This window comes from Pleurodeles waltl, chromosome 6, assembly GCF_031143425.1.
Source record: "Pleurodeles waltl isolate 20211129_DDA chromosome 6, aPleWal1.hap1.20221129, whole genome shotgun sequence".
NCBI classification, from domain to species: Eukaryota; Metazoa; Chordata; class Amphibia; order Caudata; family Salamandridae; genus Pleurodeles; species Pleurodeles waltl.
The window spans coordinates 720,373,542-720,390,961 of NC_090445.1; the positions used below are offsets into that span (position 1 = coordinate 720,373,542).

General features: G+C 40.9%; 1 protein-coding gene across 1 annotated transcript in view; it reads right to left on the reverse strand.

Moving 5' to 3' along the window:
• Positions 1-17,420, reverse strand: part of SEC23IP (SEC23 interacting protein) — a 216,400-nt gene that overhangs the window by 182,983 nt on the left and 15,997 nt on the right. Inside the window, exons 3-5 of the mRNA XM_069239230.1 lie at positions 10,722-11,275; positions 5,382-5,616; positions 415-608 (exon numbers count right to left, since the gene is read on the reverse strand). Of these exons, the coding sequence (XP_069095331.1) occupies positions 415-608; positions 5,382-5,616; positions 10,722-11,275 (983 nt within the window). The remainder of the gene's footprint in view (positions 1-414; positions 609-5,381; positions 5,617-10,721; positions 11,276-17,420) is intronic.

Genomic DNA, 17,420 nt, shown 5'->3' on the forward strand with positions numbered 1-17,420 from the left:
ATTTCTACATCACTTACTAATGCAAATGTTACACCTGGTGAAAATCTGTATATTTTAGAAGTATGAGCATTCATCTTATTATAAAATTATCTTTGCCAGACAGGTGTACTCCTAGGATTCTTTTATATCTAAAAAGTCAGAATTTACTAAATGCATAGGAAGAAACCCATAGGAGCAGATTTCCTTAAGTTGTCAACAGGGCTCTGAAGCAGGCCATGATAAGCAAGAACCCTAGTTTTGCAATGCATGGGAATATTACAAAGTTACACCATCAGATACAGTATGAAAACATGTTTTCATAGCTTCAAATAGTCCTAATATTTTGGCTAAAACTGGAAATCAAATCATATGTAAAGAATCTAAGTTTTTCCTTGCACCCTAAAAGAACCCATCTGCCACAGAGCCAATACATACCTCCAGTTTCTCGCTAAATTCCTCGGTGTAAGGAACAAACCGGCTGTCTGTGTCTCCCTTGTAAAACCAGGTGCAGCGCCGCACTTCAGACTCCTCCTCATTCCAGTACACCGCCTTTCTCGTCCTGTCATACAGATAGACATCATAACGACCACCATCTGTGCTCAGCACCACACTCTCAGGGTCAGGCTGGACTGGAAACAACAACACATTTTATTGCATGTTCTCTCAAAATTGGGTTTAATATGAATGTTAGCACTGACTACTCACTGGACTTGTTTTAATGTTTTAAAGCACGCTTCAAATAAAGTAAAATGGCTGTAATGCTTTCTGCAGTTGTGGACATTTCTCAATGTATAACAGAACTAATGAAGTGGCCAAATGATCCAATAAACCACTAAATGCCCAACCACACTGTATCACACTGCACCTCCAGACTTCTCTCACATTGTTTCAACAAATATTTCACAACAAATAAAAGACCAAGTGCCCCAGAGCAATCATCCCAGAACAAACACTTTTTAAGTCCTGTCATACAGGCCCCCTAATGCTCGGTACAACCCACATAGGTCTTATATATCCTTCTCACACTGAGTGCAGGGCTGTCACCACACTACCAGTACCACCAAAAGTTCATTCACACAGAGCTCAGATAACCACCACCCCACCTCCAAATGACCCCCACCTGTTATCCAGAGAAATGTTATCTTCCACATTTGCTCCATCTCCTGTTTGGACTTTAACACACTTCCGAGACAAAGCTCTCAGTCTTGCTAGAACCTCCAAATGCAAACACATTCATTAGGACTTCAAAGCTACCTATCATCTGCACACTTCCATGAGACAGCCTCAAATAAAAATTAAGGAGACTCTGAAAGTTTGGGAAATGAAAATGAACCAAGACTTATGTTTGTTTCAATGGGCAGAGGAACAAGAAATGACAACCTATGATATGATTCACGATCTTCCAAACAACTCTAACAGCAGTCTGATCCAACCTACTAGAAATTCTTCCTGATAAATTACCCTTAACACAGACCCAGTTTAAGCCAACTCAGCTTACAAACTGCCTAGCCCAACCTATCTGCCTCAAAGCAACCAAAGGACTAACCTACGTGCCTTCTAGTCCTGCCGCAAAGGTTCGGACCAAATTCCAATTATAGCTAGAACTAAGAAAACTAAACTGATACCATTTTTTAGGTAAAGACAAAGAAAGATAGCTTGAATGCTGACAAGCAGAGCTAAAGTCTCAATTCATCTTCTCTCGCTCTCTCTCACACACACACACACACACACACACACACACACACTTACTTCTAATAATATAACCACACTCTAAAAGACATATTTATTAACTATTGTACGAGGGCAATTTCCAAGTGTCTGCTATGATCACCAATACCCACAATGAGTGTCCTAACAGATCATAATCCCAGGACATCAATGGAGCGGGTAATGGGAAGCAGATTAGTGTCAAGGAAAGGGATATATAAATATTTTGAGCGTCACTCCAACCTACTATTGCACCTACAAAGATAAGCAGTGCAAAATCCCTTCATTGTAACCATGCAAAGAAACTGAACAGCAAAGAAATGTCTACTTGACACACTGCTGTGAATTGTTTAAAAACTAAATGTTCCCAAACACATCTTCATATCTGGTTCTGTTCTACTTTAATTTGTCTGACATTTTAACGCCTTAGACTCAAAAGAAAGGTAGCATTGGATCTAAAATGAAATGTTAAACAAGCACTGGCATTGTCAATACGCATACCTTTTAAATAATGTATAGTAATGTGAAGTATTACAAGCAGAAAAGCATGGGGATTGGACACATATTTTTGGGTAAGCAAAGAACTGTATGATAAAATAACTGTATACTAATACTGGTGGAGGTTAAAAGTACAGGTGACAATTGCACTCTCAAGTCAGACCTAAAATTACATATGGGTTAATGACTACCCTACTCCCATTTATGCAGCTGCCAGAGAAAAAAAACAACTATAAATTATCTAGTTATCCAAGACACTTTGGGAGCATTATAGTGTCATGTGTGTGCTCCTGAAAGTTCCGCCTCAGGCAGCTTGGTAAATAAACAAAATAATCACATGTGTGTGGAGGAAAAGGATGTTTTGGTGGAAGCACTTCTTACCCTTCACATGTACTCCTGGCTCCCACCACTTGGGCGGAGCCAAATCCCCTCCCATGGTGATCCTTACATAATTGATTTGCGACAGCTGCACTGTCAAGCCACACCATAAAAAGCAGTTGAAATGTTTGTATCAACAACATATATTCACAACGCTGATGAAAGGTGAGGACCTCCCCGAATCCTTCCCAATTGAAGATAGACTATTGACCCACTATATACCAAGGAAAGCAATCTCCCTCACCTACCATAAACTCATTAATAAAATCCCTGACACTATTGGCAGCCTGCGGGAACACTGAACACGAGATTTAGGGGGACTGGACGATGATGATGATGAATGGCTGGAGGGCCTAGCTTCCCCATGCAAAGTAGCTATCCGTTCTACGTTCAAACTAGTCCAATTGAAAATCCTTCACAGGTGTTACTACGCTTGCACCACCTTGGCAAAGATGGGCCATGTGGCCTCACCTCTCTGTCCCCGAAACTATGGTCACATGGGAACGTTTTATCATATGCTATGGCACTGCCCAATTGTGCAGCTTTACTGGGTGTCTGGGGTGACCTGTTTAAATGCTGTGTGTGGAACTACTGTTGGCCCATCCCCTCAGTGGTGCCTATTGAATATCTGGGGCACGTCGGAGGTTACCTGTATGGACCGTATTTGGCCGACTCTGTGACTCTTGGTGGCAAAATATAATAGAGCTTGCACTTGGAAGGCTGACCAGCCACTGCACTTAACAGACTGGAAAACTGATCTTGACTGGTGCATGTTGGCATAAAAAGGTGGTGTACGAGAGTAGGAGCTGCCCTAATAAATGGACTAAAATCTGAGGGAAGTGGAATGGTTATCGAGGTAGCTTATGTATCCCGCCTAATGCGAGGCAATAGCCAACCAGAGTGGACCACAACTTAATGTTACGGTAATCTCCTGAATTCACTATGAGCAAGGGTAGAGAGGGGAGAAATGGGAATTGTTTAGATGCTGTAAGACCGATTGGCTGCAACTTGTCACTATTGCTTTTACTGCTGCAATGTTTTGTTTTACATGTTGCATATCTTGCAATAAAAAGATGTTAAAATGTTAAAATGCCTTCTTATAGCCATCAGCGACCAAAATCCCTTTGTGCTAAAATGAGGGAAATGCCATGTACCCACATCCACCTAAAGCCAATACCTCCCTCACCACGGCTATTCAAGAGAATAACAAATGCTGAAATTAAAACAATATTATGCACAAAACAAATACTACCAATAAACAACACCTGACTTGATACCACAGTATCATACTGTAATAATAATAGTAATGGCTCACCCTTAAAGGAAGAGCAGACATGAAGAGTGTCTGCCAGGCTGAGCTAAGGTCAGTCTGATAGACACTCCTCATGCTCAGGTCAGGCAGCCCAGCACTCTACATGCACTATGAGGGCTTTCAGCTCATTGCCTGAGCTGAACATTGCCAGGCTAAACGTTTCACAGCCCTGTGTGTGTGACCTCCTCAGCTGGGCAAACAGCTTAGAAGATAGATTCAGAAGTGTGCCACACGGCAACAGCATGCCATGTCAGCTTTTTCTGTTAAAAATAAATGCTCATCTAAAGTGTAAAGAAAGCGTTTTACATGTTGCTTAACAGTGGCGAGGCACTGGGTGAACTGTCCAAGTAAGACTTAAGGGTAGGCTTTTGTGCCATTTGTGGACTTCATATATCATAGCGGACCCCAATGATGTACATCAAAAATGGCTTTCCACTTACAATACAATTAATCCAAAAGATGGTAAAAATCTACATGCACGACTGCCACTTTTCGTATGATCTCTGAAAGACCCCATGCTTCTGTGCGACAGTTGACAGTCCATGCTTCCATCACCTCATCATACCTCGCACACCGCACTCAGAGTGTCCCAATCAGGCGAGGATACAAACAATACCCTTCTAACCATGCACTGAAGAGGGTAACCAGGACTCCAATGCAAGCTGGAGAGCTTCATGATCTCCCAGTGGTTGTAAAGTGCTATGAAAATAATACAATCAGAGCACCCAGAAAGGTGGTTGGACCACACAAGGGAAAAAAGAAAGTGATGTACACACACTAATACATTAACAATTAATTATGCTTTTAGAAGAACGGATTAAGATGAGTAAAAAAAATAAAAATAAAAAAATTAAAAGATCTGACCAGGGTATCCCAGCCAACTGGCTTTTCCACCTTAGCTCGAAAAAAAATATGATGCAGACCAGGATCACTGCCACTCTCGGCATCAGAGCCAAAAACACATACATGCACAGGCATTTAATAGTAACCAAGACGAACAACTGTATTTGCTTGTAAGAGTAGCAGAGAGGAGAAGGGAGAATGATAAGGTGGTGCAGGGGGTGCTGGATGTCCCCATGCTCAATGAAAAACAACAGATCGGAAAAGAAAAATGATAGCTTAGTGAATACATTTTGGTGAAATTCATTCAGCTGAAACAACTATGATTAAGTCCTATAAATTCAAGAGACCGTGCATTTAGTCATTAGGAATCCACAATTAAAAGCACAGTTTTACAGGCACTACATTATCAAGCTATAGACGGTACTTTCAATGTCCTATACAAGTCCAGTAATTCATTATTAGTCAGAATTACAGTTTCAGGCTTCGCGCTGATAGGCATATGTAAGTTTGTGTTTGTTTCATAATGTTTGCATTGTTAATTGGAATTCTATTAAATGATTTGCCAAACCCAATGCAAATATGAAATTAGATAATGAAAATCATAAAATAAAGGTAAAGTCATTTATGAATGTCAAGGGAAGCAGAAGTTCTTTCTCCTGCTTACCAGAGTTGTATACTTCCTCCATGGTGACGGAGTCCAGCACACTGAAGGGCATCCAGACTTGCTTGCTCTCCACTTGCTTACAGTAAAACCAGTGGGGTTGGATGGGCTCGTACTGGTTCTGCAGAAAAAGAGGCGGTGGTGGCTGCACCAAAGGTCCAGCTGGTCTTGGGAACTGCTGGGACTGCTGTGCCTGCATTGGTGGGGGAGGCGGCATCAACGGAGGTGTGTGAGAAGGCTGAAAAAAGACATTCTGTTACATTAGTGGGTAGGTAATTCTCAAACATTAAACTTCTAAACAAACGATTTTCAGGTGCTCTGCTGTATAACAAAACGTAAAAGTAAATGCTCTTATAATGTCAACCGCACCCTGCGCCCCCACAGTGGTATTGAAGGATGCATGTCAATTTAGACATCTCCAACACCAAAAAGTAACACATAAGTTAAGTGATGACAACATCTATCCCACTAAATGTCTCATGTAAGCATGGTCAAATATATAAACAGAGAGAGCTGGGGAAGCACAGCCAGTGCTAGCATAAAGGAATTGTTCTGCCCAAACTCAAAAGAAACTACGACACTGCCAGGGAAGTTTTAGTTCTTACTTACATCCATCTCTTGAGAAATTCAAAGTAATAAAGGTTTCACTGTTCACCAAAACAAGCATGTTTTGGATAAACATAGCTGTGACAGCAATGTATGCTTTCTCCTGAAGAAAGGTTCCTCAAACAATGACCAACCTCGTGGGACAGGTGTTCATATGATTCAGATAACTTTTGAAGCCACAACCACTTCAAACTTCATGGAAAACGATAACAAATTATCAGTTGTGATATTATCACTTGCAACGTAGGCAGAGTTTGGGGTCAATCCTGTCCGAAAAGTATACATATTAATCACAGTTACCCTTCCAATGAAGCAGATCATCTAAGCAATAATTACATGTCTCAGTTAACCCTACTGGTGGTCTCAAACAACATTTAACCACTGCAACAACCATTACCAGATGCAAAACATAAATGGTTTATCACAATCACCTTGCAAACGTCACAAAATAACGGAACCAGTTAATGACTCCATCTTCCATATCAGTCATCTTCATTTCACAAATGCTTCAACCTTCACTTCACTACTTTTCCTCTGTAAACTGCTCTGATTTGATCTACTCTTATTGTTCACTTTTTCTCCAGCAAGCAGAGGATGTTATATTTTGAACTGTCTAGATCTCTGAGATTGTTGTTTCAATGCTGTACCATTACTTGACAAATCATTGTGGGTGGTTGAAGGAGCACTCGCTGTAGGGACTTTGTCTATATTGGTGTTATTTCTTTTAGGCGCACAGGGACTTTGGCTCGATCGCACTCACAGGGTTCCTACCATTACTCTTCACTCTTTGTCTCGCTTTATCAGGGGAATCCCACCTTCGGAACACTTGGGTAGTTGATCTGTAGTTATGTGTAGAGCATCCTGTCCTCCGTAATTCTATATGTTCCTGTTCTGTGTATTAATATGATATTTTATAATTTACACTGGAACGTGTCACACACGAAAAAGTTTCAATAAAGAACAATAATAAACAAGCATTTGCAATGCAACGGATCTTGCGTTTGCTCATGTTAGAGCTGATCGCGTTGTAAACTCCTAACCCGACTTTTCACCTATCAGCAAAAGTGCATTTATGTACGTAACCCTAAAAAGTGCAATTAACTATGTAAAGCGCTCGACTTCTGCCAAGCGAAATCGCGCTAGTAAATTAGAGAAAAAGTAGTCCACGAGCCAGACAGAAAACAGCGAGCCTCGCATGTTTTCTGTACTTGGTCGATGTGCTCGAGGAGGGCTAGCCACCGGAAAAGGCATGACGTATGCGTGCCTTCGACTAATGGAAGCAAGCAGATTTTACTAGGCAAGCCCACGAACCAATGAAACACACTGACGTGACGTCGACAGGGCTCCGAGCCCTTTTCTGATAACTAAAGCGTCTCGCTGCAATACGCATGCGCATGCAACGCAGGCTCGACCCTAAAAAGGTGGTTATCACAGCAGCTCATTGGTCAGAACCACCAAGTGTACATGATCCCACAAAAACCTGACCACCTTGAATTATACTGTCAACCTTAGTACTATCAATATTATTCTCTATTAAGCAAAATCACTTTAGATTTCCAATCTCCTAAAAAAACTAGGCTACTGCAAGTGTTGATCAGTGTTCTAATTAAAAACGATAAACGCATAACACACATTTGTCTTTAAAAGATAAACATGACTTTGAAAAACAATGTGACGGCTACTGTTCAGAACATGACCCTGCTTTGGAAGTTCCAGTAAAGCCTCTGAACTCACATCCAGTCTTCTGAGCAAAACATAACTTATACTTGAAGTCCAATCCAGCAGTTTAATTTGTGGCTTAATACAACTGCTCCCATCTCCCTACAGTTTCCAAGACTAACTACTAGTACTTAAAAACACATAAAACCCTATAAAAGTGCAGAATTGGTTGCATCAGTGATGTTCCCAAAATTGATACACAACTTGTGTGTGTGTTTGTGGGTGTGCAGTAGAGTTTTTCCACAAGTTTCAACAGAACATCTGCATACCGTACATGAGGGCACTGCAGTCTAGTGGAGAGAGATGTGCTCTACGCAAAAAAGTGGAAGGAGAGTATGCAAGAACTACTGGCGTTTCATCCTCATGGACACATTACCAACCACGTTTCTAAGGCGTTTTTCTCAGAACAAAATGCTCAACATCACAATGGAATGCCTCCCCTATTGGATTTATGAAGATAAGTGACCACAGTGGTACTACTTCTTACTGCTAAGACCTTGTGCAGCATTGCCCAATCCAGAGACCAGCAGACAGCATGTTTACATTTTCAGATCAGCAAAAGCGTACACATCTTTCCACACAACAGCAAAGCACCCATGATCCAAAGATGTTTTCTTGTCCCTTTTAGATTCACTAGTCTAAGAAGACTTATTATGGAAGAACTTCCTTTCAAGTGTAAATGGTACTATTCTTGGTGTGCTACAGTTCAAATTAAGAGTGTTCTGTCCATCCATCTACTTTGGCTAATAATCACTTTGTATGAAGCCGTTTTCCCCATCAAGCCTTCTGATTGCCACAGCTCAGCTTCCCCCAATAACCTCTTTTCAGTGCCTCAGAGACCACAAATGAAATCTCAAACATATAATCCTTGCAAACCCAGAGTACGGCCCCATTTCTCTTTGGATATTTGCATACTACATGTGTTGCAGAAGAGATAGCAAAGGAGGCTATCCCATTGTTTCCCCCATACCCTGTGTGAAGTTGAACTAATGGTGAAACCCCATCCCATCACTCGCAAGGTATCAACAACATGGAGCAGGGGCAGATATTGATAGCATCTTGCCCCACTTCACTGTTAACCATTTCCCCACAGGTTACATGCCCACATTGAAGGGGATCTGTGGACAGCTCACATGCTCTTACCACTTTTCCTTCAGGCTCCATGATGCATTCTCTCCTCAGACCAACTGACACAAGCTTCAACATTCCATACAGGGAGTGGAGCCTTAAAGGACCACAAGCCAAGGATTACTTTACTTTTAAAGGCTGGGAAATGGATTTCTGAAAAGTGTTCGGTATGGTCTGGCTTGATCACTGTGGATTGGTGTAGGTAATCAAACCAACTAAAGTCACTTTAAAGAAATTCTAACTGTTTTTTTCACCAGTGAAATGGCTTATTTATTTGTAGCGGGCTTACATACCCAAAGCAGACAAGTCTGTTGGAACTGTGACAAAAGCTGCAAGAGATTTATGGAACACTTAGATATTACAGAAATGTGGTATAGATAAAAGGGGGCGTGATCTGTCAGACTTAACTGTAAGAACCTATGGAATGAGTTTGTGGTGTTCAAAAGAAAGAAAAGAATCCTAACTTCCCAATGCGAAACATCAGAGCAATTCCTGAATTTGCTTTTTTGCACATTTGAAGGAGCAGGAATGCCCTGCAGTAAGAAGATGCTGGGGCTGGCGATTCCAAAAATCACTCATTATGCCAATGTATGGACATGTACAACATTTTTGAACGACGGCCTGTGGTCCTCAGTCTAGTGTCTAGTTTTACAACTGAACAGGAAACTAAAAACCAACTAATTTAGACTAAATTTAACAAACTATCCTGATCTGTGTCAGAAATGTTCCCCCATTAAGTGCTGTAAGGCTTGAACGAACCTGTTCCACATTAAACTATTTAAATAAAGGGTTAAAGTCACAATTCTTCCAAAGAGACTTTAGAAATATGGACTGTGTTAAAACTGGAAGTAGTAAGAGACTTTCCACTTATTGCCGGCATGAGAAAAGATGAAAGACACACTGTATTAAACTTGATGAAATTCTAGCTTTCCAACTTTGCCTATTTATCAATTCAACAAGGATACAATCAATTTATAATAATAATAATAATAATAATAATAATGCAGCACAACCAAACCCAAGCTTAGTCTCATTTTGATAAGAAATACTTTAACTGGTATAACAATTCAACACGATTACTCAACAATTTTACACACATTTTAATTAATTAGTGACACATTTTTCCACCTTTTCATTCTGTAGTATCCTTTCCATGTTTAGTGAGATGTGCATTATATTTTAAATGTGGCCTGAGACAACAGACAGTAAATCCCCAGCAACTAAAATGTTGAAATAAAGTGTTTGCTGTATTTTTCAGGTACTTTTTTTCTACACTCTCCACATAATTGAACAACAGCTGTATAGAATTGTAAACAAAACCAGTACAATCAAAACTGCTTCCGCCACTGAACCATCAATACAGACAATGTAAACGTTTGACATCATGATCTGTGTGTGAGGCCACACAAATATTTCTAGCTAGGTTACCTACCTCACAGCTACTCTAAATCGCAAGAACAATAAAACAGATTCAAATAGGTTTTGAGACAGGAATTTTAGCTTTTTCAGTGCAGGTCATACTACACCTAGGAAGCAAGCTCCCTTTACATTTTATGAAGATCACAGACCATCCTGATTTCGGGTGCAACCTGAAAAAACGTTGTTTCCTAATGCCTGAGCTTCTTTGTCTCATTTACAGAATTCACTGCGGCATTAGTGACAACAGGCTATACTTGTGGCTAGCCACTTAACATAATATACATGACCACTTTTAACCTGTCATCTTTTGACATAATGACATAAATAATATTCAATATTATCAATGCTTTCTACTGGAATAAAGTATCTTCCTTTTGCAAGGTCACAATGTTTTCTCAAGAGAGGTGAATTGTAAATATAGTAAAGCAATGGCTATGAAGCGACGGGTCTGTCATAAAAATGTTTTGTTACCTGTGGCATCGAAGCAGGAGCGCTGTGGTACATTTGGCTGGGTGCTGAAAAGGTTGGCGGTTGTGAGGGATGGCTGGGCATCTGGCCGGGCACCTGCCCATGTTGGAGCTGTGGAGGAGTAATATAAGGGTTGGCGCGGCTGCTCAGGTTTGTGTGGCGATAGGGATTATACCCCTGCTGGGTTGACCCTGTAGAGGTCATGGCCGAGGAAGGTGGTAAATTCTGGGAGACGCTCTGGGATACAGTTGAATATGTGCCAGTCCCTATCTGAGGAACAGAAGGCCCACCCAATGTAGGTGGCATGCTGGGAACTTGTGAGGCAGGCATAGTCTGTCCACTGAATGACGCAACAGCCATAGATGTGTGCGCTTTGGAGAAGGGTGCGCTTGTTACAGATGGGCCAGTGGGACCCAAAGGAGGCTGACCAATACTTGCAAAAGGGTCATTGTTGCCAGGAGCCTGGGAGAAGTAGCTAAACGTTGGTGGTGCATGGGTGGTGGCTGTAGAGGTCTGACCCAGGAAGCTGTCCTCCTCTCCGACTTCTGTAACATCATCTGAGACAAAACACAACAGAAAATTAAGGTGTTTAACATGGTTTACCTATACAAAAGGCTTGACCTAATACTCATTCCTGTACTTTCCTGACTTTGGAATAATAACATATACCCCTTTCAAGTAACTATAAGTAGTAAGAATTCCTTATGATATCTGTTATAACAGCAAGTACTTGCCCAGTTAATACACTTCTAGCCTAAGATCCATATTTTACAATAGTGTGCTGCATTCGGGAAGGTCCTCCCACTATTTCTGACTCTGCAGACCATATCTTTTTAGTGCAATAAAAAAAGTATTTCATGCAGCCTCTTGTCCAGGTTGTGACGCTATCGATGGAAGCCAAGGACAGAAAACTTATAAAAAGGCTGGTGCAGTGGTGTTCCACTCCACTACTAGAGCAGAATTCTAGAAGTTGCTCCTACATGTTAAAGTCAACAACCCGTCCTATTTATTTGAATGCACAATCCTGAATATCCAATAGTCTGAAGTCTAACAGTCAGAAATGAAGACCTCAGAAAACCAGCTTAGCTGCAACAATTTGCAGTAACAAAATAGTGAACCATAACCAGAGTAGACTCATCCATATGAACACACACCTGAATCTTATTTCAAAATATGTGTTTTAATGCCTTAACTTATATATACCTCAGCAGCCATAAACTCAGTCCTTATGTTTACAATAGTGTCGACCTAAGTGAAGATCACATCTTTTGAATCAATTAAACTAAAAAAAAATATTTAAAAAAAAAAAAAAAAAAAACTCTTGTAACTACCCAGCAGCACTCTGCCAAAGCATCTTGACACTATAACGTCACTATTCGTCTCCAAACCAGAAAGCTGTGGAGATACAATTATACCACATTACACAATCCATTTTGAATTTAAACGTGACAATGTAGTATGTGTTTATTATCATCACAGTTAAGTGAACATAATTGTACTTGTACCTATAATATCACAAAAACGTTAATAAAGAGCTAAAAAAAAAAAAACTATTAAAAAAATATCTTCTGAGAGTTTAAAAGTTATTTGACTCAAACCAGAAAATGATCCATTTTGAATTAACACAATAGATAAACTGTAGCTACTGCATATGCTATTTCTATTCATTTAGCCCTCCACTAAATTCTTGGAGTACAAAATAAGCAAGTAAGAAATCCTACCAAAAATAGGAAATCCCCAAAAAGGAAGTCTTGAGAGTGGAAGAAGCCAGGTCAGAGTGACTTAGTGGGTATCAAAGAGCTGTAGATGTAGGGTTTAGGCCTGGTGGAGGATCAAGAATTCAAGCACCGATTCAGCGGATCATGACAGGAGGCGGTGTGCATTAAGCCAGCATTGGATTTATTCGGCTGAAGGTAGTGTCAACAAGATGTGCACCCGTATGAGGCACCAGAAAGGAAAGTTGCTGATCCAAGTCAGTCAAACCAACACTTGGTCAGATTCGCAAACTTTAAGACACCAATTCAGCATGAAGGCATTAAGGAATTCAGTAGAAAAGAGCCATGATTGCCTAATCTAAGGTCGAAATGGTCAGCGATGAAAGATGTATTCATGAAGATTTACCAAGCATTCGAGATACCAGGTGAAAATTATTAGGTTTACCTAAATTGGTTGTAGAATGCAAGACTGTTTGGGGCATTAAGTTAAGACAATAAGAGGACGCTGCACCATGGAAGTTTGCTAAAAATGACAACAGACGGTTAGATGGACACTAAATGGTGCAATTAGTATAATCGACAGGGGGTTCAAGAAAGACCAAACTACTGAGCAGTGGATACATTAGGTGGAAAAATAAATGTGTCAAATGTAAGCTTATCTTCTTTAACAAATAATGCTAAGTCACAGTCTGATGGAAACTTGTCTATGAGCAAAGGCCTTGATGACCACCCTAGGCCAATAGTTCCCAACTTCTGGATTGGGGACCCCTGGGGATCCGTGACGCCTCCTCAGGGGGTCCGTAACTGCTTAGAAAATTAAATAATATTAACAGATTACTAAAGCGTATATAATTAAAGTGGCAGCTTAATGTACAGTTGAAAATTTTTAAACTTACTGTACTTGTCAAGGAATTTGAAATTGGAGGCTAAAAATTCAATTAGTAGCCTCAGATTGATTCCTGGGAGTTGTGAAGGTTCATCAAACAATTTAGTATGGACAACGTGTGGCATCTAGTTAATTATGAAAAACTCCAACCTGCCAATTATTTTTTTTTATTTATTTATATTTGTTAGCAAATAACATAAACTGTGTTATCTTTTGTTTATGTGTTTCATGGAATGCTTGTTTCTGTATGCATGTATTGTTTTGCGGTTCAAATTATCAACAGTGTTTAGGCCGTGGTCCGCGGCTTCCAGTAATGACTTAGTAGGGGGTCCTCGAATTCCAATAATGATTCATTTGGGCTACCTGTGTTACAATAATGATAAAGTAGGGGTCCACAGAAGTTAAAAGGCTGAGAACCACTGTTTTATAGCTTGTATGCTTCACATGGAGAGCAACTGACTGACATTGAATGCACATCAGATGGAGATGGTGGTAGTGGGAGGAAAAGAACATCTCGGGACCTCACAATCGCCCAGTTACACAGGTAATAAACTTAGAGTTCAAGTTTGACTCTGCCTCTTAGATCGGCTTTGAAGCTAAAGCTGTGTTGTGTAAAAATGCTCATGGGTCAGGAATTGATTTAACCAGAGTTCAGGTGCTATTCCACATTGATTACGGGTCAGTCCCTTTGTCTGGGTCTTAAACTAGATTTTAAAAAAACCTTTAGTTTAGTTTCATTCAGAAGGCGTCAACACAAGGGACTGTAGATGTCCCTATATCCCGTTTTACTTCTACATGCTCTTCACTACTTACAAGTAATTCCGAGACATTTTTATGATTTTGTGCCTGATTGTTAAAAAAAAGTTGCTAATTGACTTCGATATGCTTAGCATTATGTTTAGAGTGGATTTTTGGTTTTGTGGAATTCATGGAAGATTCCAGTAAAAGTCTTAGGGAGGTCTGATACCAAGTTTTCCAGGAGTTCAGAAGTTCTTTCAACGTGACAGCATTTTTGAAAAATGAGAAACCCCAGGTTATTGCGGCAAATGGAAATTTTAGGGCACACTTACGTTTTTTTTGCGGCATGTTCATTTATTGACGGTCATTAGTTTCTGGTATTTACGTAGTCCTATGTTGTAGGTTACGTTTAGTAGCAGAAAATAAGACAATAAATAGTCCTGGAGTATTCATTTCTGAACCGTGCCACATGGGGATGGGCCAGTGAGCTCAGCTCTGTGATGAGCAGGTTGTTTACTAATATGTCATAGTTGAGAGACATAGACGTGTTTCTTAGAAATGCGACACAGTTGCAACATGGAATGGGAGGGGCAGAGTGCACTGAAATCCAGAAACTTCGCTACAAAAATCCAACATTTTTCTAAAAGAATAATTGCACCAGCGAATAAGGGTCAGTTTGGAAAATGATACACATCACTCAAGACCTTTTCCAAATTTGCCTGGGGACTGCAGAGACCTCCTTTTGCGTAATTAGTCATGCATATTTATGAGGTTACCAGGTGACTCCATGTTACCAGGTACACTAATTTCCAGTCATGGCCTTTCATTTTCAAATCCTAATGCAATTTGGGAGTTGTAGTCGCTGTTATGTGGCTGCTTAGGTCATATTTAATTACTTTATTGGTTTAAACCATACAGCGTCATCTTAAAAAACCAGCATTGAAAAGGCCAGTGTCTCTTACGTTTTGGACCTATTGGCTTTGCCAACAGTTTTCAGAGATGTCAAACAGTATCCCCAGTGCTGAGCAGCATGGCTAGAGTATTTAAAAAAAAAAAAAAAAAATGCCACTAACAGGCTACCTATGTCGTTTTGTGCGTTTACAAAATAACACTAGGATTTAATTTTGTTTACTGATCCAAGTTGTATTGATAAATAAAAAGAAGAAACAAGTATTTGCAATGCAATGGGTCTCACGTTTGCTCGGGTTAGTGATATTTGCGTAGTAAATTCCTGACTGGACTTTTCTTGTCACTTAAATTAAAAATGAAAAGTATAACAGTTGACATAAACGAGCAGATTCACAAAAACAAAAAAGAAGTTTGCTCACAATCAAACGTATTGGTAATCGTGCAATTATTCACGTAACAGGGGCAGTCTGCAAGGCGGTACCAAAACCGCCCCAAGGATGGACAAACAAAGCATTTACCAATGATAACAAAGGATTTTTGAAAGGCAAGCCCGCGAACAAGTAAAAGTGATGGGCTTGCGGTGGGCGTGGTTAAAAGCCCACAATTCTTACAACAGATCAAAGCGCTTGCGTGCTCAACCCCAAAAATGTGCAAAATATTTTCTTTGAAAACTGGAGGGTGAGGCATCATAGTCGGAATGCGAACTCATCCATGTTCTTGGAAGGTCAATGTTAGAGATCTGGTCTCAAATTGGCAGAGGTATACACCCTTGTCCAAGTAGGGACCACAATCCTAGTCAGGGTAAGTCACAACACAATCCAAATTATCCTGTGCCCACCCTCTGGTAGCTTGCTTAGCTTAGAAGGCAATGTGTAAAGTATTTGAGCAATAAATCATACAGTAACACAGTGAAAACACCACAAAAATACATCACACAGGTTTAGAAAAATAGATAACATATCTGAATAAAATAAGGTCAAAATGAAAATCCAATGTACACAAGCCAAGTTATACATTTTTAAAGAGGAAATCCCAGTAAAATGCTCAGAAACACAATAACTCGAACTGGGGCTATCACGGCGTCGTTGACTGAGTTGCTCCCCATAATCTGACAAAACAAGTGCTGCTCACAAAGTCCCACGGACCACCAGGTACAGTACCTTTTTAAAACGAAGAAACAAAGACATCACACGGAGTCGGGGAGATGAGGCGTCACTGGGGCCGAAGCAGCGTGCGTCCCTTCCGGTGTCCGGGGAGATGAGGTGTCTGTTCTGCACTACAATGCAGGTGGGGACGAGGCGTCAGTTCCATCCAGTTGCAGAGGGAGCTGGTGCAGCATCAGTGGTGATGCGTTGGTTCCTCGTGAACCGGCAGGGGTTGATGGATTCACTCCGTCAAGACGTGATGTGTTAACTTCACTATGATCCAACGTGGCATCAGCGGTGTAGCAGCAACGTCTGATTTGAGTTACAGGCCCCGGTCATTGCGTGCATGATGTCCACAGAGCGGGAGTAGCTGCGGCGTTGGTGCTGGCGTCGCTGAAGTCATTCTTGGTGTGCCTGAAGTCAGAAAAACTAGCTAAAAGCTACCTGGTGAAGTCTTTAATGTCCCCAAGACTTCAGAACAGGAGGCAAGCTCAATCCAAGCCCTTAGAGAACACTTTTGGGGAAGGCAGAGTCCGTCCGTCAAAGTAAGAGGCCAGCAAGCAGGGCAGCAGTCCTTCTCAGCAAAGCAGTTCAGATGAGTCCTTTGGGCAAACAGGCAGTTCCTCTGACAGAGTGGAGGTGTATATCCAGAAGTGTCTGATTTGGTGGGGTCAGAGACCCAGTTTATATACCCCAAAATGCCTTTGAAGTGAGAGAAACTTCAAAAAGTGGGTTTGAAGTACACAAGTTCCCCTTTCAGCCCAGTCCTGTCTGCCAGTATCCCTGTGGTGGGTGGGGGGGTATAAGTCCTTTGTGTGCGGGCAGGCCACTGGCCTTTGAAATGTTTAAAAGAGAGCCCCTCCACCCATCCTGCCCAGGGAAAGCCATTCAGTATGCAGATGAATGCAGATGTGACCAAGTGTCTTCTGTTTATGGCTGTCTGGGTAGAATGCACAAGGGGAGCTGGGAGCTATCAACCAGGACAGACCAGATGAGGATTGGAGACAGGCTGTAAGGCACACATGGCAGTAAGTGCAGAGAAATGCCTACTTTCTAAAAGTGCCATTTCTAAAATAGTAATATTAAATCCAACTTCACCAGTAAGCTGGATTTTCAATTACTATTCTGGCAATACTAAACATGACAGGGTCACTCCTCCCAGATCAGGATCTACCACTCACAAGTACATGTGGATAGTTCTAATTCTAGTCTATGAGAGGAGCAGGCCTCACAGTAGTGGAAAACAAATGTATGAGTTTTTCACTACCAGGACATGTAAAACATATAGTATCTGTCCTGCCTTTTACCT